At 62.2% G+C, this 19,831-nt stretch overlaps 1 protein-coding gene across 3 annotated transcripts in view; it reads right to left on the reverse strand.

Annotated features, from left to right (window-relative positions):
* Positions 1-339: 339 nt before the first annotated feature.
* Positions 340-19,831, reverse strand: part of CRB2 (crumbs cell polarity complex component 2) — a 23,690-nt gene continuing 4,198 nt past the window's right edge. The window contains exons 2-14 of one of the 3 annotated variants that reach the window (XM_073905761.1): positions 19,261-19,573; positions 16,095-16,418; positions 13,480-13,675; positions 13,213-13,352; positions 12,368-12,553; positions 12,029-12,142; positions 8,443-9,318; positions 7,837-8,345; positions 7,104-7,269; positions 5,521-6,307; positions 4,560-4,676; positions 3,842-3,959; positions 340-2,205 (exon numbers count right to left, since the gene is read on the reverse strand). In XM_073905761.1, coding sequence (XP_073761862.1) covers positions 1,981-2,205; positions 3,842-3,959; positions 4,560-4,676; positions 5,521-6,307; positions 7,104-7,269; positions 7,837-8,345; positions 8,443-9,318; positions 12,029-12,142; positions 12,368-12,553; positions 13,213-13,352; positions 13,480-13,675; positions 16,095-16,347 — 3,687 coding nt within the window. In that variant the 5' untranslated portion in view covers positions 16,348-16,418; positions 19,261-19,573 and the 3' untranslated portion in view covers positions 340-1,980. The remainder of the gene's footprint in view (positions 2,206-3,841; positions 3,960-4,559; positions 4,677-5,520; positions 6,308-7,103; positions 7,270-7,836; positions 8,346-8,442; positions 9,319-12,028; positions 12,143-12,367; positions 12,554-13,212; positions 13,353-13,479; positions 13,676-16,094; positions 16,419-19,260; positions 19,574-19,831) is intronic. The other 2 variants (XM_073905760.1, XM_025888667.2) reach the window with 2 other exon arrangements.

Consider the following 19,831-nt stretch of genomic DNA (forward strand, 5'->3'; position numbering starts at 1 on the left):
CCTGTCCCAAGCAGGGCGGGGGCGGGGGGAGCTGGTCACAAGCATGCACAGGCTTGGACAGTCCATGGAGTGAGGCTGCCGGTCACAGATGGTGTTGAGAGAGTGCCCAGACTCCAGGGAACAGTTCAAGAGAACAGCAGAAAATTCAGCCCCATAGATCTCTCATTAGCAAGGGCAGAGCCTTAGAACCAGCAGCTCTGTTGAGTGTTTGTGTTAGGAGATCTGGACCCAGAGGTGGTGTTAAACACACCCAGTCCCCCATCATCTGGTCATGCCCCCCTCCCCTGGCTGCCCTTGAAAAGGACAGGTGCCAGAGCTCTTAGGAGTGAGAGAGGACAACATAGGGCTCCCCAATAAAATGGCACTGCTTTTATTTATTGGGGTTTCATGTGTCTTAGAGGAGTCTGCAAGAACACAGGTTCGCCAAATCCCTGATTTAATAAAATCACCAAGGCACCGGCTGTGGCTAAGTTGCTGGCACCAGATGTTTCCTCCCCCACTTTCCCAGGAGTCATGATGGAGAAAGTTGGGGGAAAGGTACCGCCTTGTACAGGATAAGGACAAAGCGAGCCTCTTACCCTAGTGTTCAGGGCACTTCCTGTCCCAGCCTCGGCTGAACCCCTCAGTCTTGGCCACCCACATGCTCCCTTACCCCCCATCACCACACGGTTCTACTTCAGATTTTGAGGCCTCTGCCTCTGGAAGCTGGTGAGACCCTGAGGGGAGCTGGGTAAAGTCAACTAAAAGTGGAAAGGGGTCTCCTGGCCTTGGCACAGGAGGCACTGGCCTGAGAAACAGGAAGGACGGAAGGGCATGTGTCGAGATCAGGGAGGAAGGGACTTCATGAGACTAGGAGGAGGCCAGGCACTGGGGGGCGGGGGGGGAGATGCCCCTCTGGGATCTGTGGATGGCATTGCCAGGGAAGGGACTGGAAGCAAAGCACATTCCTCCTCTGCATCCGTGTCTGTCTGCAGGACCAGCCCCGACACAAAGAGGCAGTGCCAACATCTGCTGAGTTCAGCAAACAACTCTGAGGGCTTTCTGCGAATCCTGAATCCCACCCCCCCACCCCCACCCCAACACATACACAGCCATTTAGAGAGGTGACGGGCACTGGAGAATGAGGTGGTCAGCACAGGGCTGGCGGGGGGGGGGGGCAGGGGGTTTGCTCCTTCATCCTCTGGCCTTCTTGCCCCCCCCAGGAAAGCCCCTTCCCCCACTTTCTCTCAGCTCCAGGCTGACAACCCTTCCTGAAACCTAAAAGAGCGACCCAGAGAGCCCAGCGGCACTGAGGCCCAGAGCTCTTTCCCCCTTGCCGTCGCTGATCCTCACAGCTGCCCCGTGAGGTAGGCAGAGGCTGCCACCACCACCCCCACCCCCGGCAAGGGGCGACAGCTCCGGGCAGCCGGTCCTCCGCTCCTGCAGATCTGCCCCGGACACGCTCTGTGTTCCCACACGTCCCATCTCTGGGGCCGCGGGCTCGTGACCCCCCCAGTTTCCCAGCTGCCTCCAGCATGGGGGCAGCCTCCAGAGCCTCCAGAGCTGCAGAGGATGCCGGAGCTGGGGGCCTGGGAAGGGGACCCCCCCAACCCAGTCACCCCTCCGTGGGATCACGTGCACCCACAGCAGAGACACAGACATGCCCATGAACCCCGTCCCCCAGGGACACCGTGTGTGCCCGCGGGTGCTCCTCCCCTGCACAGCGATGTGCTTGCGGAGACAAGAGCCGGCGGGGCCAGTGGTGCAGGGCACGGCCTCGCCAGCAGCACCCCCCGCCGCCGCCGGCTTCCCTGAGTGCTCCCCTCTCCTGTCCACAATGGGGCAGAGGCAGGGGCCGCCAGCTAAGGCGACGCTTCACCAGCAGACACCCTGGGCCCCGCAGCTGCGGGAGGAGGCCAGCCACGGGGTGCGGCCTCCTGGGGTCCTCGGGTAGAAATCATCTGGGACCTCATGGGTGCTGGAGCCGGCAGCTGGGCAGGCCTAGATGAGTCTCTCCTCTGGCGGCACCTTGAGGACACTGTCCATCTCCAGCCGGGCTCCGGCCACCTCCTGCTGGCTGGGGCTGTAGGTGCCCTCGGACTGGCGGCGCTTCCTGGCCGCCAGGACCCCTGACAGGAGGCCCAGGAGGAGGAGGAGGAGACAGGCGCAGGCCGCGGGCACGGCCGCCTCCAGCAGCGGGAATGGCAGGGACGGCGGCAGGCCCTTCTGCGAGAGATGCGGTAATGAGGGCTGGGGCCGCGGGGTCCGTGCCAGGGCGGGCGGGCGGGCGGGGGGGGGGGGTACCTAAACTTCACAATGGTCTAATGAACAGGGGTGGGGGTCCTCCGTCACTCCCGGGAGGGAGGACAGGAATCTTTGCTTTATTCTGTTTACCAGTAAATTCCAAGTGCCCAGAGCAGGGCTTGCCTGGTAGCAGTCGGTAAGGAGTAAAGGAGAAAACAGACGCTTTGCCCAGATGCCCCAGACACATGACCAGCAAGCCAGGACTGGCAGTCTCCTCCGTCTGCCCCCAGGGCCCATGCCATGCCCACGCCACCATCCTTCAGCCTTGAATTGCAGCTGCAGGCCCTTCCTTCCCTGGCCAAAGTGGGCCCTGCCACCCAGCCTCCCTGCAGTAAACTCATCCAGTCTGAGGCGGTGGGGACTTGATCCCTCCCCATCCCAAAGGGTGGTCTGGTTTCTTAGTGGCTGTGGAGACCACGCTTAACCCCAGTGGGAGGCCTCTCAGGCAGCAGTAAGTAGGAGAGGCTCCCCAGCCAGGTGGCCTGTGCAGGGCAGGAGCGGGAGGTGGGGTCGCCTAGCTGAGGGTGAGCTCAGAATCCACCAGGGTGTGCCCGGCTAGGGAGACTGAGACCAGGCTTTGGGGAGCCCAGGAAACCTCTCCATCTCCAGTCACAGAACTAGGATGCCCCCATCAAAGGCCTGGAACTTCGAAACCCCCAAATCACAGAATTCCCAGCTTCCAGAGCCCTACGGTCTCAGACTCACCGGCCCTCCCTCTGTCCTGTGAAGCCTCTCGGCCCACTGGGACCTGGGTCCCAAGTCCCAGTACCCAGTCCTGAAGGAGGAAAGGTACCCAGGGCTGGAGAGAAAAGTTCATACCAGCTCGGAATGGGCCATCCCCAGCCTCTACCCCTGGGTACTTCTGGGAGAGCTGTAAAGTCATTTCCTCCCTTGGCCCTGTGAGGAGGGCGGCGGGGGGGTGGGGGGCGGCGGGAACCAGAGGCTGTAAAGTTCAACTTGAAAGGAAACATTCCCCAGAAGCAGAGGGGATTTGCGGGTTTATGACTGGGGCTGCCAGAAGCCTGTGGAGATCAAGGCTCCTCCCCAGGCTTCCCACCAGCACCCAGGTGGGCTCACTGCCCACTGGGCCTGCGGCGCTGGTTCCGCCCCTTGGTGGGGAGGGGGGTGGTCAACGGGGAGGTTCAAGCTCAAGCTACCTGCTGGCCGCCACCGACTGGGGCCCTGCTCAGCTGAGCCTCCCTGGCTGCTCTGGCTCAGAATCGCGGCCTCTCCAAATCCTACTCTAGAATCCTGGCCCACAAACCACTGGAGATTACAGGCTCTTGTATCCACCAGCCGAAATCCCAGAATTCCAGGATCCTGTGGGTCCTGAGTCCTGGCCCCAGAAAGGACTTGGCAGAGCCCGAGTGTCTCACTGAGGGATGGTGGGGCCTCCCAGGCCCGCCCTGAGTCTCCGGCCCTTAGTACTCCCCACCCCACGACAGAGCTGGTCCAGGAAAACAGCACCACAAGGGCTTTAGGCACCCCCACAGCCCCAAAATCATCTCACTAAAGTCCAAAACAGGGCACTCGCCAAGCCCCCCCTGGCATCACTCACCACCACTTCACAGAACTGGCCTGAGAACCTGGCACTGCAGATACATTCATACAGCCCACCAGCCGCCCGGCAGGTGCCGCCATTCAAGCAGGGGTTGGCCTCACAGGGGATCGGACACCTGGGAAGCAGAGACGGCGAGGCTCGGAAAGCTGCTCCCTCCTGTGCGGTCTCCTGTTCCCCCATCTGCTTTAGCTTCTCAACACCCCCCCCCAAACACGCAGGTGTCCTTCCACGGTCGCCATGCATGGTCCCCGGCCCGGCAGGGCCCTGCTGGGTGACTGAGGCCGACTGTGACCTCCACCACCACCCGCCCCTTGCCCCAGCATTCACGACGGACAATGGCCCGCCCAGTCAGAAGCGCCGGGGAGCCTGTGTGAGGGCAGCTGCCTAGGATGGGGACACCCTCTCTCCACAGTGGGCCCAGGACCTGCCCGTTTACAGGCTCCCTGGGCAGTCCCGATGCAGGTGGCCTGAGGATGAGGCTCTCAGAAGCACCACCAGGCAGCTGCCTCCCCCCATGATGGCATAACAGATGGCCTTGGGAACCCCGGGAGGAAAGAACTCAAGCGACAGAGGTGGGCCATCTGGCACTGTGAGCACGGTGAGGGCTGAGAAGGTGAGCAAGGATCCACACCCCACCCTGCCTGCCCTGCCTGGAGGGGACCCAGAACCCCCCCGCCCAGGTCCCAGGCCCACCTCCCGGGGCCCCCAGGCCCACCTCTGGCCAGCAAAGCCCCCCTGGCAGCTGCAGTTGGCCCCCTGGGGCCCACCCTCACAGGGGCCACCGTTGAGGCAGGTGAAGTTCAGGCTGCATTCCTCCGGCAGGACAGGCAACCTGGGGAGAAAGCACAGAGGCTGCACCGGGGGTAGCAGGCTGGGGACCCGGCCCGGCCCCCCCGCCCCTGGGGCTACCACTGGCCACCTGAGCTGTGGGATTCAGGGCCCACCTGCCATGGACCCTGATAGCGATCATGGAAGTGGCATCTGAGGTGGAAGGGAGGGGGAAGAGGGCTGTCCTGCAGCTCCAGCCCCACCCCGAACAAGGTGTACAACCTCCAGAGCCTGGATGGGACCGGCTCCCCATGCTCAGAGGTCTTTGAGAAGCTGATGAATGTCCGGACTCTCCTCGGAACACAAGCATGTTCCTAAACATAAAACTTGGGCCTGACATTCCTCCTGGGGGTGGGGGAGTCACGCCTCTGCCAGACAACCCTCCATAAGCTTGGCTCTAAGCCAAGCTTGGAGAGGGGAGTCCAAACCAGACTGAAAAGGGGGAGCATCAAAGCCTCCACCCGGCTCACTCTGGCCCCGTTATCCTCACGGGACTAATGCGGATGAGCATCGGTGGCCCGGAGGCGGCCAGGCAGGGAAGCCTCCAGGTTTGCTTCCAAATCTAGCTCTGGGATCCCCCATCCCCTACCCCCCCCCCCCCCCCCGGAGCGTCATTGATCTCAAATTCAAACTTATCTGGGTTTTATCTGGCAATGCTAGGGGACTGCTGTTCCCATTTCACAGACAAGGGCACGGAGGCTCGGAGAAGGGAAGTGGCTGGTCCACAGAACCAGAGCTGCGGCTGCGGAGCCCATGGACTTGGGTGCCCCACCCCACCCCCGCCCCGGGAACCCACCGGGCCCCTGGGGCCCAGGCTACCCGCCCCCCGCCCCCCCCGCCGTCCGCACCTGCAGCGCGGGCCCGCGAAGCCAGGCGGGCAGCGGCACTCGAAGCGGCCGTCGGGGCGTGAGTGGCAGCGACCGCGAGCACAGGGTGCCGAGCGACACGGGTCGGCGCGGGCCTCGCAGCGCGGGCCCTCCCAGCCCGGGCCACAGGCGCAGGCGAAGGCGTCGAAGAGGTCGCGGCAGGCGCCGCCGTGCAGGCAGGGCGACGGGACACACACGCGCGCGCCGTGGCAGCCGAGGCGTGGGGCGGGCGCCCCGGGCCAGGCCGAGAAGTGCTCTCGGGAGCCGGGGGCCGCGCCGGGTCGTGGGCGCGCCAGGGGCAGCGGGAGGCCGCCGACGGCCACGCGACCCAGGCAGCCGGTAAAGTTCTCCGCCAGCAGCACGCGGGCGGCGCCGGGGCCGCGCAGGAAGCCCAGGTCGCCGGCCAGGCCGCGCAGCGCCACGGGCGCCGACGCCCCGTCCAACCAGAGCAGCCAGCGCGACGCGGCGGCCACCGGGCGCTCCATGGCCAGGCGCACGCGGTGCCAGGCGCCGTCGGCCACGCGGGGCCCGGACGCCGGCAGCACTGCCCCGGGCAGGCCAGAGCCGCTGCGAACGCCGGCCACCAGCGAGCCGTTGCGCACGGCCAGCCAGACAGCCGCGTGGGCGCCCGCGGTGGCGCGCAGCAGCCCGGCCTCGGAGTCGCGCGTGCGGAAGGCCAGCGACAGGCCGCTGAGCGACAGCCCCGATGATGCGTTGTGCCCGCTGAAGGCGGCCGCGGGGCCCTCGCGGAACGTGGCTTCGGCCACACCTGCGGGGAGAGGGAGCGTGGGGGAAGGGCCCACGGGCACCCACCCCGGGCCGAGCCCGTGGGTGACACACCTGCCGCCCCCACGGCCCCCGCCCATCTCTAGGGGGCACACCCACCCACCCATCATTCAATGCCGGGAACCATCGCCCCCACCGCCGTGGCTTCCACCGCTCACAATTCCCAACCTCCGAGAACCAGCTTCTGCGGCGCTGGGGAGACCCACCCTACCCTCCGGGTCACAGACCAGGCAACAATAATGCCTCTGCCCCCTTCCCTCTTCAGTGGAGTTGCTCAGTCTCATCACTGAGGCTCATTATTCACTGCAGTCATCTTTCTTAAATGCAGATTTTTAAAATGCTGATCATGCATTTCAATAAAATGCAGTCACCTTTCTAAAATGCTGATCATGTCCCTCTCCTGCCTAAAACCATCCCATGGCTCCCCACTGCCCTTGGGGAAAAGTTCTGAGCTGCCTGGCCTACCTCTCAAGGCACCTCCTGGCAACATCTCGACTCCAACACCCGTAACTGATTCAGTTGTTCTTATAAACCCCAGGATCTTTGCACATGCTGTTGCCCCTCCTTAAAATGTCCTCCCCTATGCCCAGTCAGTCTTACTTGTCCTTGGAAACCTGGTGAATGCTGTCTTCCTCCAGAAAACCTGTCCCTCTGGATGCAGTGGCCTACCCACACTGGGGGCTGTTGGCATCCTGGTCCACTGCCTAGGAGCCCTCAGGGCTTAACCCAGCCTGGGTGTCCAGAACCCAGCATGTGGGCTGCCCGGAGCACACACTCACAGACAAAGCCACCAGGGACCTCCTCACAGGTGGCAGGTGGGAGGCAGGGCTGGCCAGGACACCACAGCTGCTGAGCACACGTCGGCCCCGTGAAGTTGACAGGGCAGGTGCAGTGGAAGTCATTCCAGGTGACGAGACAAATTCCACCATTGAGACAGGGGTCAGGCTGCAGAAAAATCAGGGCAGGGATTGGCTCAGGCCTGGGGCTAGCATCATCCTACCATAACCATCACTGTAGTGGCTCTTCACTGAGCACCTACTACAGACACATTAACTCCTCACAAACACATAGAGAGGAAGTCACTATTGTCCCCATTTTACAGATAAAGAAACTGAGGCTCAGAGAGAAGCCACTTGCCTGGCTCATCCAGGCAGGAAATAGAGGAGCCAGAGTTCACACTCAGGCCATTCCAATGCCAAGGCTGGTGTTTTGTCCATGGACCCGAGGATGTCCCTGTTCCCCAGGCAGCTCCTACAGAAAGGCTCAGGCAGCCCTCTGCATGGGTCTGGGTGTCTGTCTCACACCAAGACTGGGGAGGGAGGTATGGGGCCCACAGAGGGCAAGAGCAGCTGGGCCAGAGAGATTAATCCTGCTCTGCCACTCTCTAGCAGTGGGAACTTGGGCAGAGTGCTTCACCTCCCGCCATTTTCCTCACCAGAAGGACGTGCTAACCCTCAGAGATGCAGGGTAGACCCTGAGAAAGGGAGCCACCCTTCTTCCCGGGGAACTCACACTGCACATGTCCTCGGAGACGCAGCCCATGGTGAGGTTCCAGGACTGCCTGCTGCCCAGCTCGCTGGGCTGGCTTGAGTTCCCCAGCAGCAGCGGAAAGAACGGGAGGTGGAGGTCATTGAGTCTCAGGTCCTGGAGGCAGCCTCGGAAGGGCCCACCCCAGGGCTCGGCATCAGCAGGGAGGAGCCTCCCACCCACGTGCACCTGCTGCCCCAAGCCCTGCAGCTGGTCAGGCCCGAAGCTGAGCGTCACCAGGTGGCGGAGCCCATCATCCCAGCGCCCAGGAAGCACCAGAGTAGGACTGCCCAGCACCTCAGCCTGGATCTGGCCCTCGCTCAGGAATACTGTTAGGCCAGCTACTGAGTCGTTGGCAAGTTGGAGCAGCAGGCCAGCAGGTTCCCGAGTACGAAGGAGAAAGGACACGGTGAGGTTGGGGCCTGGCAGCTGGTGGAGCAAGAAGGAGGCAGAGCTCAGGGTGCCCCCCAAGCCAAAGGTGGCAGCAGGAACCTCTGCAGGGAGAGAGGGTGTTGGGTGTGAGGCCTGTGGGCTAGGGGAAGGCACACTCCCTGCCCCGGTGACGGGGGGCCCACCTGCCTTGCTCCTCACCATCAGCGCAGGTAGGACCACTGTAGGGCCGAGGGCATTTGCAGTGGAAGTGAGCCCACATGTCCACGCAGGCCCCTCCATGGGCACAGGGTGGAGGCTGACACTGGTCACGGCGCTTGCAGCCCAGAAGGACAGTCTCGCCCAGGTCCTCGGGCAGCAGGAGGTGCCCGTCCACCTGCACGTCCTCGAGGCAGCCTTCAAAGGCTGTGCCACCCAGCTGGGCAGAGCAGAACCTGGCAGGCGTCAGCGCTTCGGAAGCCACAGGAGCTGAGGCCACAGGACCGGAGGCCACACAGAGCTGGGCAGGGCAGTCCTCATGCCAGAGCCGCAGCTCCAGGACGGCCGGGCGCAGCGAAACCTCCACTCCGTGCCAGTGGCCATCATTTAAAGCCAGGTCCGGCAGCTTCAGGGTAAGCCCGGTGGTGTTGCCGTGGCTCCAGAGGGTGGCCTGAAGTGTGCCCCCTGCCAGGGCCAGCTCCAAGCTGTCCTGGGTATCAGCGCGCGTGGCCAAGGCACCAGCAGGTAGTGTGGTGCGAAACCTCAGTGCCAGACCCCGGGGGCCGCCAGCTGGCACGGTTGTCTGCACAGGGCTCCCGGCCACCACAGAGAAGGTGGTATTCTGGCCACAGAAAGGGCCGTGGGTACCAGGTGGGCAGCGGCAGGCATAACTGTGCATGCCGGCCTTGAAGATGGGGATGCAGGTGGCAGCCGGTGGGCAAGTGTGGCCCTGGCAGCCGGTGAGCCGCACAGAACAGTCATGCCCACCCCAGGCCTCCGGGCACCTGCAGACGTAGCCCGCCACAGTGTCATCACATGTCCCACCGTGGAGGCAGGGCTCCGACAGGCATTCATCCACATCTTCCTGACATGCCAGGCCTTCGGGAGAGACCACACCAAGGCTCAGCACTCAAGGCAAGAACGAAGCACTCAAGGCAGAGCTTACATGCCTTTTGGGCTGGGGATCTCAGCATCTAGCAACTGAACGAATTCCCAATCCCCAAAGGATTTCTCATGGTCCCCTAAAGTCCCCGGAGGCTGGAATCCAAGATACCCCTTCCTTTCCCGTATTTGGTGGGTCTCCGTGCCCCATGGATTCCATCCCCTAAACACTCGCTGGTCTCCCCTTTTCTCCCACCCCACCTCTGCCTCACCAGCTCACAGGTCCAGGTCTAGCGTCCTCTACTTTGCCTGCCTTCAACCCCTCTACCATCCATTTCCTTAAGTAGCCAGAGGCCTATTTCTAAAGCATCGCCTGGCCAGATTCCCCTGCTGCTTAAGGTCCAATCACTCACCCTGGCACTCAACATCCCTCAGGGTCTGGGCCCTACCAGGCCCTCAAGTCTCAACCCTGCTCCCTCCAGACCTTGAACTGCCCGTTCCCCCAAGCATTTCCTGGAAAACTTTTCCCTGGGGCTTTGCTCATACTGTTTCCTCTGCTTGGAATGCCTTCTCCTCACTTACCCTGCCGGTCAAACTCCTAGTCATCCTGTAAAGCCCAAATTCAAAGGGCCAGGCCCCTAGGAGGCTTTTTCTCTGATTTCCAACCCTAAGCTCTGTGTCACTCCCACCTCCTTGCCCACTCCCAGACACAGTTCCCCGGAACCCTGTACTGAAAGAATCTGTTTACTCAGCTGAGATCTCCTCTGGAGGCCTGAATATGTTCTTGGTGCCCAGCAAAGGGCCTGGCATGGCTTTTGTGGACAGAGTGCCAAAATGGAGGAGGGAGTGGGGTGGATGTATGCATCTAGGCTCCATCCCCCAGTCCCTCTGCCCTAGCACCCCATGCTGACTATGGAGGGGCCACCTCACCCTCCCCTCCAGAAGCTCCCACAACAGGTGCTCTGGCCACAGCTTGGGTCAAGAGGCCACAGCCCAACCCCAGCTCAGCCAGAGCCTCCACAAAACATCCAAGGCCAGCCCTTCCCACCATACCCCAGCTGGAGGAGCCCAGGCCCAGAGAAGCCACCAGGATTTGAATCCTGACCCCAGTCAGCCCCCAAACCCCACAGCCTCCTTTTGGGGACAGCCGGCCACACCTCATCCTGCCCAAGGCCCCAGCCCTGCATACCTGCCAGGAGCCACAGGACCCCCGGGAAAGTCCACAGAGCCCACGGCCCCATCGCATTTCCCCACGGATGGCCAAGAGTGGCGGGCGGGTCGTGGGCCGGGGGAGCAGAGCTCCCCGCCTGACTGGCCGCCTCCTTCGGAACCAGCTCAGGAATGCCAGGCACTGGCCTCCCCCAGGCCGGCACGACCCAAAGGGAGGATGGGGGTGGACAGTGGCAAGGAGCCCAGCCCTACGGTCGGGGTTCCCCTCCCAGGCCCTGACCTCAGATCTGACCTCCCTGTCACCCATCAGATGAGCTCAGCTGGGGGAGGAGCTGGGCTCTGGCTGACACTGGTGAACCGCAAGGAACGACACCCCCTCTCTCAAGCCTCCGTTACTTCATCTGTAAGAACCCTACCTCATGGGGGTGCGATGAGGAGGGAACGAAATGCCCAGAAAGGCTCTTCAGGGGCAGCGCACGCCGTGGTGGGCCCGCTGTGGTGCCTGCAAGGCCATGCTCCCAGGCCGGACTCAGGGAGTCTCAGCCCACAGGGGCAGACGATGGGTTTCCCCGGCGGCCACCCCAGGGCGAGGGACACTGAGCCTAGCATGTCTGGGCCGCTGAGGTGGGAGGGAGGGGGGTGATCGCCACCTCCTTGTTCTGGGTGGGGGGGGAGCCAGTGCCCAGGAAGCCTGCCAGGGAGAGGAGCCCGTGTGCCCAAGCAGGAATGCGGGCGGACACGGGGGAAGTGTCGCACGCATTCCAGAGGGGGCAGGGACACTCGGGGAGGATGTGACGAGTGCTTTGGGCTCACCAGCGTCCATGGAAGGGTATCTGCGTGTCTACGCATCTGCTGTGCCCAAGGCAGGGAGCGCTTTTCTGCAACCCAACTCCCGCCCCACAGGCCCCAGCTCCTAGAGGACAAGCTCACCCTTCTATGTGTGATGCCCCCGTTTACCTCTTCTGTCCTCTTCCTGCCGGCCCTTTGGCCTCTGCCCGGCCCTTGGCTGTCAGGTGCTTAGGGTTCTCTTTGCCCATCACCTCACACATTCTCCTGGACAGTCTTGGCCACCCGTGGTCCTAGCTGCCAGGACTGTACTCCCGAACCCCCGTCTCTGGCTTTTCCTGGGCGCCAGACCCTGGACCACCGGCCCCCACCCTGGCTCCTCCCTGTGGGTGCTCCGCAGACACTCGCACTCAGTATGGGCAAGGACGGACACCCAGCATCCCCCCCAGGGCAGAAGCATCACTGACACCTCCCACTCATGCCTGGACTAACCCCCAGGGCCTCCAGAGTGTCCCCCCTAAATAGTTCTCAACTCACTTAGTTCCCTCCACTTTCACCTCCAACGCCCGGGTTCCCGCTCAGCCCCTCTTAGCTGTCACCCCAACGAGCACACCCACCTCCTTCCTGCTCTCCTCGTCCCCATCAATCCAGCCTCCACGCATCAGCCGGAGGAAGCTTCTCACCCCAGGCCCACCGACTCTGCCCTTGCCCTGCCCTGGCGCCCATCCCGCCCCAACCCCCACCCCCGCACCTGTGTAGCCATCTGGACAGTGGCACCGGAAGCCGTTGGGCAGGTCCTGGCAGCGGCCTTCGTTGAGGCATGGCCGTGAGGCACACTCGTCCACATCCACGCCACATTCGTCCCCTGCAAGAGGGCCAGCCATGGTTCCCACCCGGGCCCTCAGAACCACACTGGAGCTGGAAGGGCCCGTTTTAGAGCTATGGAGACTGAGGCCCAGTGAGACGTGCTGATTCAGGCGGGTGGCACATATGTGGCAGGGCCAGGCCTCGAGCGGAGCCCTGGCATCCTTCCCCCCCGCACCCACACCCTGGTGGACCTGCTTCCCTGGAAGGGTGGAAGGAGACTCACCCTCAAAGCCCGGAGGGCAGCGGCACAGGAAGCCGGCAGCGTGGCGGAAGCTGAAGGTGCCTGGGAAGGTGGCGCGGACGCCTCCGTAGAGCGCTGGGTCCGAGCGCTGCAGGCACTGCCCCCCATGCTGGCAGGGGCCCGACTCACACTCATCCTCATCCACCTCGCACTGCTGGCCGCTGTAGCCTGGGGGCACGCGCGCGTGGGTAGCAGGTCACACGGGGTCACCGGGCAGACCCCCTCCACTGAGGCCAGGCTGGAACGACAGCTCAGAATATGCTCACGGATATGGTGAGGGACGGATGCACCGAGGACGGTACGAATGACCATGGCACCTTCATCAGTGTGCTATTACTACTATTGCTAGTACTACTGAGCACTTTGCACGTGTCAACGCTTCACGGGCTTTACACCTTTACCCTCCTCGCAACAACGCCAGGAGCAGGTGCTACGATTAGCCCTATTTTGCAGAACTCCGCAAAAGTGAAGTTCAGAGAAGTTGCAGCTACATGCACATGCTCCGAGGACAGGTGAGCCCCGGCGCACACCTCCCCGCCGCCCCAGACTGCGCCCCGTGGGGAGCGGATACACACACGCGCGCACGCGCACACACCTGGCCAGCAGAGGCAACAGAAACACGCACACGCATGCGCACACACACGCACACCTGGCCAGCAGAGGCAGCGGAAACACACACGCACGCGCACACACACCTGGCCAGCCGAGGCAGCGGAAACACGCATGCGCACGCGCGCGCGCGCACACACACACGCACGCACGCACACACCTGGCTCGCAGAGGCAGCGGAAACACGCATGCGCACACGCACACGCACACGCACACACCTGGCCAGCAGAGGCAGCGGAAGCTGCCGAGGCCCTCGAGGCAGGACGCGTTGTTCGCGCAGGGCGCCGACGCGCACTCCAGCACCTCCTGCTCGCAGCGCGCGCCCTCGTAGCCCGTGTCCGCGCAGTCGCACCGGAACCTGGAGTGGGGCGCGGGGCGCCGGCTGAGCACGCCCGAGCCTCCACCTGCCCACCACCGCGGCCCCGGGCTGTGTGCAGCCTCCTCCCCCCGCGTCGGGGCACCGGCCGCCCGCTCACCCAGCTCACCCGTTGACCAGGTCGTGGCACTGGCCCCCGTGCGCGCACGGCTGGCTCTGGCACTCGTCCAGGTCCAGCTGGCACCTGGTGCCCCCGTAGCCCGGCGCACACACGCAGCGGTAGGAGCCCACGCCGTCCAGGCACGAGCCCCCGTGCAGACAGGGCGCCGAGGCACACTCGTCCACCTCCGCCTCGCATGTCACCCCTGGACAGGGCCGGAGACACAGACAGACAGATGGACACCCAGAGGGAGGACGAAAGAGGCTCAGGCAGGCCGACCCGAAACCAGCTTCAGACGGCTACAAGGAGCGGAAACCCGAGGATGCCGAGAGAATCCATCGGTCCATTCGTCCAGGGCAGGTATTTCTTGAGCCAGCAACGGCAATGGGGTAGAGACCAGACGGCCGTCCCTCCCTCCCTGAGCTCACAGCAGTGTAGCTGGGGAGACCGGGATTAGGTCAATTATTACATAGATGCGGACTGATTTTTAACTGTGATAAGCTCAGCAATGGGAGTGAAGTGGATCCCCTAAAAACCAGACCCAAGGTTCTGGCCTGGGGAATTGGAGTCAGGGAAGGCTTCTTGGAAGAAGAGCCTTTTGAAAGATGGTAAGCATTCACTAGATTGGGATGGGACTGTGCCAGCATTTGGTTTCCAGGCTGGGGAACTGGTCCAGAGCAGCTTGGGGCAGGGACATGGTGCCCTCAGAAAGGGGAGCGTGGAGGGTCAAGAGCAAAGGAGAGAGCAGAGGAGGTGAGGTGAGGCAGGGCTGGGGGCTGTGGTGGCCTTGGGGGCCCCAATCTGGGCTTATCCTAAACGTTGGAAGCAGCTGAGTTACACGATTCTGTCTACACTGTGGAAGGCTCACTCTGCCAGCTTTGAAGAGACTGTAGAGAGGGATTCCGTTGGGGAGGGACAGGCCCCAGCGAGAAACCAGCTCCTCCTGCTTTCCCCTGCACCTTCTTGCTTCTAAAACCCCAAGTCCGGGGAAGCCCCTCAGCCCTGGGCGCAACTGAGACAGTTGGGCGGCCCTCAGGGGAGATGTGTGCAGATGAAGGGAGATGGAAAATCTCAGGGTTTGGGGATGTACTGCCTGAGTTCATCCGGGGACCCACATGTCACGGTGGACTCCAGAGGCCCTGCCCCTGCCCCCTACGTGGGGTGGGTCCTGGGGGGCCAGGGAACCAGCTGGCTCCAGCTGGAACCTGCCCCCTTCCCAGCTCAGTGAGCACGAAACACAGCCCCTCCTTCCTGTGACCCCTCACTCCTCCCGCCCCAGTCCCACGCCCACCCTCTGTGCCAGGGGGAGCCAGGCCCTGGCCGCTTGGAATCCCAACCTCCCCCGCCTGGCTCCGAACGGAAGGAGGAGGAGAGAAATGAGTCATGGCTGACTCTGCCCCCGCTCACATCCGCAACTCACCCAGAAAGTGTGACCCAGAGCGCCCGGGCACATCTGGCACACACACCTGCTGGCACTCACACACCTCTGTTCCCACGGATGCATTCAGGGAGCGCAGACATCCGCAGATAGAGACACACACGGGCCCTTCGCCTGACCTCCCACACACACACAACTAACACTCCAGACACCGAGACTCTCAAATGGTGAGAAGGATACGTGGGACCCGTTTCCAGAGTCCGTTCCAAAGTGTCAAGATCCATCTCTTCACTATGAGCTCCCTCCCCTGGGGCCCAGCCCCCCTCCCCACCCCCCACCCCCCCAGTGTGCACCCCCTGCTCTGAGGTGACCTCAAACTGCCTTCCGCCCTCAGAGCAGAGTTGTCTGAATTCAGGGTTGAACTAGAACCAGGAGTGTCTATACTGCAGTGCTCCCCACTGCCCTGGATGTAGCCTCTCCCAGACCTGTGCCCAGCTGCCCTTTCCTTCCTGGCTTCTGGACAGTCGCTCCGGGATGCTTCTGATTACAGCGTGGATAGGACTGGGACAGGGCCATACTCTGGAGGAGAGAACCAGCATGTACGCATGCCAGTCTGCGTTCTGAGCCCTTGGATACCTTGTGTATACATTATCCACCCACTTGAGACAGCAGGGATCCCTGGGGTACATTCATGTTACAGTTTGAACAAGACCACCAGTGTCTCTCTGCTGGAGCTTTAGGGGCTACTCAGAGGGGAAGAGGGTCCACATTGCAACCTGAACCATACCAGGGGTGTCCATACTCTAGAACCATCAGATGAGCCAGACGGTGTCTACACTACAGCCTGACACAGGTCTGGAGTGAGTAGATGCTAGAAAGACTGTCTAGACATGTCCTCATTAAAGCCAAACCAGGCGTACTTGCACTCTGGTCCCACCAGGGATGCCTGGGGGTGTGTCCACCCCCAGCGCCAAACTGAACTCCAGAAGGGACCGAAATAACCTTTGTCCGGTATCTGTTAAATGTCAGGCACCAGGCACACTCACACGCTTATACTGTCATCCAGAGCCAGGTTAGCTCGAGAAGCATCCATTCTGTAGCAAGACCCAGAGCGGAATGCCCTGGAGCTTCCAGGATGTCTGGGGGTGTCTCTATACTAAAGTCAAAGCTGAATGCGTGATTTTACACCCTGAGCCACTGATGGGATGGACACTATGGGCCTCCTCCCAGGATGTGAGGCCATTACCTGCATAACCAAGGGGACAGCGGCACTCATAGCGATCAGCCAGGTTGTGGCAGGTGGCCCCGTGGCGGCAGGGCCGGGATGCACACTCGTCGATGTCCAGCTCGCAGCGTGGGCCCTGGAACCCAGGCACGCAGTAACAGCGAAAGCCATTGGGGTCTGGACCCTGGGGCAAGCACAGAGCGCCGTGGTGGCACGGCTGGGTGGCACAGCCCCGGGGCTTCATGGGCCCACAGGTGTAGCTACCATTCTCCATAGCCTGGCACTCAGTCCCTGGAGCACACGGGGCTGAGGCACAGACACTTGGGGTCTCCGAAGACACCGTTCCTGTAAAGAGAGAAAATGGGCTAGGCAGGGTGGACCAGGACGTTTCCGTCCCCACCCTAGGGCCCACCCCAGGCCCCAGAGCCAGAAAGCAGCATGGGCCTGTCTGTATTCAGGAGGATGGAAGGAGGGCCGGGGCTCTGCAAGCCACATCCCACAACCCATGCACAACTACAGCCGGAGCTGAGGCTGGTTCAGGAGGGTCTCCGTGAAGAGGAATGGGACCCGGATGTTTGCGCCCTCCCCCCCCCGTCCATGCCCCAGTAGGGTTAGAGGACAGACTCTCTCTGACCCTGGGAGCTTTGCGCTCTGCTGGCTCATCCCCTCCCAGCAGAGCCCCTTTGGGGCAGGCACTGTCGTGCCCATTTTATAAGAGAGCAAACTGAGGCTCAAGCAAGAAAGTGAAGACTTTTTTTTAAGATTGATTTATTTATTGGGGTGTCTGGGTGGCTTAGTCATTGGGCGTCTGCCTTCGGCTCAGGTCGTGATCCCAGGGTCCTGGGATCGAGCCCCGCGTCGGGCTCCCTGCTCCGCGGGAGGCCTGCTTCTCCCTCTCCGGCTCCCCCTGCTTGTGTTCCCTCTCTCGCTGTGTCTCTCTGTCAAATAAATAAATAAAATCTTAAAAAAAAAAAAGATTTACTTATTTCATAGAGAGAGAGAGCACAAGCAGGGAGTGAGAGAGGGAGAAGCAGGCTCCCGGCTGAGCAGGGAGCCCGGTGCGGGGCTCGATCCCAGGACCCTGGGATCACGACCTGAGCCGAAGGCAGATGCTTAACCGACTGAGCCACCCAGGCGCCCCGAGAGTGAAGACTCTTGCCTGAGGTCTCATGGCAAGTTAACACTGGGACAGCCTTCAAGCCTATCACATGTTTCAGCCCTCCCCCACCCTCCCAGAGAGGGGGTCTTCTCTGGGTCTCCCCTTCTGCAGCTCTGTTTCCTCCCCCCCCGGGGGGGGTGCTCCTCCCACTGTCCCGTCCACCTCTCCTGCTAGGGGTCTGGCAACTCCATCCCCGGGTGAAACCAGAGATGGAGGACTTCAAAGACAGGGACTGGGAGCTGGGCCCCCTCCCGGTCCTTCCTCCCGGCCGCCTCGGGCCTAGAAACCTCTCTGGGAATCCCTGGCCCTCGCGGTATCCCCTGGCCTCAGCAATTGCCTGACCAGCTGGCCTGGCCAAGGTCACAGGGTGCAGGGCAGGTGTTGAGACCTGCTGACTGACAGCTGGCTCAGGCCACTGCTGCCTCCACCATGCTAGAGGGTCACCTGCTAGTCTGGAAGCCAAGCCACAGGGAGGGCCGGCCCCCTACCCTCCTGAGAGCCTGTAGCGCTGGTTAAGAACTTAGGCTTTGAAGTAGAACTGCCCTGGGCTCAGATCCCTGCTCCGTTAGTGGCTCTGAGACCTTGAGCAGGTTCATTTCTCCTACTGAGCCTCTGTCTCACACGGGAAAGGGGATGGTCACAGGGCATGCCTCACGTGGGAGGATTCAAAGCCTCAGGTACTGCCGTTGGCCACTTGCAGGACCTCAGTAAGGGCTGGGGGAGGGGAACCACCCACGAGCAGGAGGCACCCCCAACCTGGGGCTCTGCGAGGCGCCCCTCCCCTGCCCATGTTGTCATCCAGACACTACCCAGGCCCAGAACAGCTTCAGGCCCTGCACCTCCCTTCCCCCACCTTGGTGAAGACCCCCAGATAAGGCTCAGCGTCATCCACATTCCACCAGGCAGGGCCGTCCACTGGCCGACCCCCACCCTTCCCAGCCAGGGCCCAGCAGGACGGGGGACAGGGATATGGAGACACAGACCTCGGCCCCGGGGAGAGACCCTGACTGCCACCACCGAGTGCCCAGAGCACCTGGTACGGCTCAGGCATGTGCTCACTCGCTCCCCGACGGGGGGCCCCGGCACCCAGCCAGGGCTAGGCACATTGCAAGGGGGCAGAAGGTCTGAAACACTGTAAGGCCAAGATGACCCCTAGGGCTCTAGTGTCCACAGCCCCTCTCTGACCACAGTTCCCTCCCCAGCTCAGGGCCTCCATCCCAGCCCTCTCTCCCAAGCCGGGTCATGTAGGAGAGGGCCGAGGTGTCTGGGCCTCTCGGAGGGGCTTCTGGGCAGCTCATCTTCCTTTTTCCCACCCCAGCCACTGTGGCTGATCTGTTTAGAGCCACATCCTTCAGGGCTAGATGGCCAGATGAGGGTGGGAAGATAGTGTGATGGGGGTGGGAGTGGACTGAGCTCCCTTAGGAAGGGACAGAGGTTTGGGCATCAGAAAGGCCTGGCTTCTGGAGTTTGAACAGTGCCACCTCATGGGGTGCTGTGAGGAGCCATTGAGGGGACAGGAGTGAAGGCCTGGCACCCAGTGAGCCTTCATGAAGGGCTGTGGCCATTTTGATCAGGGTCCCTCAACCCAGCACAGCCCAGGACCAGAAGACAGTAACCATAGCCTCCACTCTGAGGAGCCCTGGCTGCCAGGTCCTGCACCAGGCGGCCCTTCATTTAATGCCAACAAGGCACTGCGCCTCATCTTTGTGGCCTAAGGGACCCCACCAGAATCTGGAGCTTTGCCCCCAGTTCAGAGCCTTCCATTTCAGAGCAGGTGGGACCAGGCTGGGGAGACAGGGCATGGGGGAAATGGGCCAGGCGCTGCATCGCCCTGGGAGCAGGCAGCCAGTGACCCTATACGCCGGCACCCCTCGGAGTCCAGCAGCAGGGGAGGAAGGGGCTCCTGCCGTCAGAGCCAGGCAGAGAGGGAGGGAGCTGCCTATCCCAAGAGGCACGCAGTAGCACCAAAAGCCTGGATGGGAGAGACAACCCTTTTTCTTGTGTACTCCCAGTTCTCTTCATGTTTACCTTAGGAGATGGATAGTGCTGTTATTCCTGTTCTACAGCTGACGGAAGGGAGGCTCAGAGATGAGGGGACCTCACGGTCCCACAGCCTGTGAGGGGCTGGAGGTCTCGCTACTCCAGAGCCTTCACCCCTGGGGTTCTTGAACCTCCAGCTTGTATTAAGAATACAGATTTCTGGGGCATCTGGGTGGCACAATCGGTTGAGCGTCTGACTCTTGGTTTCAGCTCGGGTCATGATCTCAGGGTCGTGAGATCGAGCCCCGTGTCATCGGGCTCCACGCTCAGGGGGGAGTCTGCTTAAGATTGCTCCTCCCCTCTAAAATAAATAAATAAATCTTAAAAAAGAAAAGAAAGAAAAGCAAGGAAGGAAGAATACAGATTTCTGGCCCCCCACTCCAGACCTAGAGATTCAGAGCTGTCGGGCCTGGGCCCAGAGAATCTGCACTGCAGCATGCTCCCTTGGAGAATCCTTTGCACCTGGAGGCCCGGGAACCGCTGGCCTCAGTCCTCTGTCCGGCAGGAGTGAGACCAGAAGGCCAGGCTAGCCCTGGGCTGAGAGGCAGGGAGGTGAGGG

This window comes from Callorhinus ursinus, unplaced genomic scaffold (assembly GCF_003265705.2).
Source record: "Callorhinus ursinus isolate GAN/ISIS: 27379988/994484 unplaced genomic scaffold, GSC_fseal_2.0 scaffold24, whole genome shotgun sequence".
Classification (NCBI taxonomy): Eukaryota; Metazoa; Chordata; class Mammalia; order Carnivora; family Otariidae; genus Callorhinus; species Callorhinus ursinus.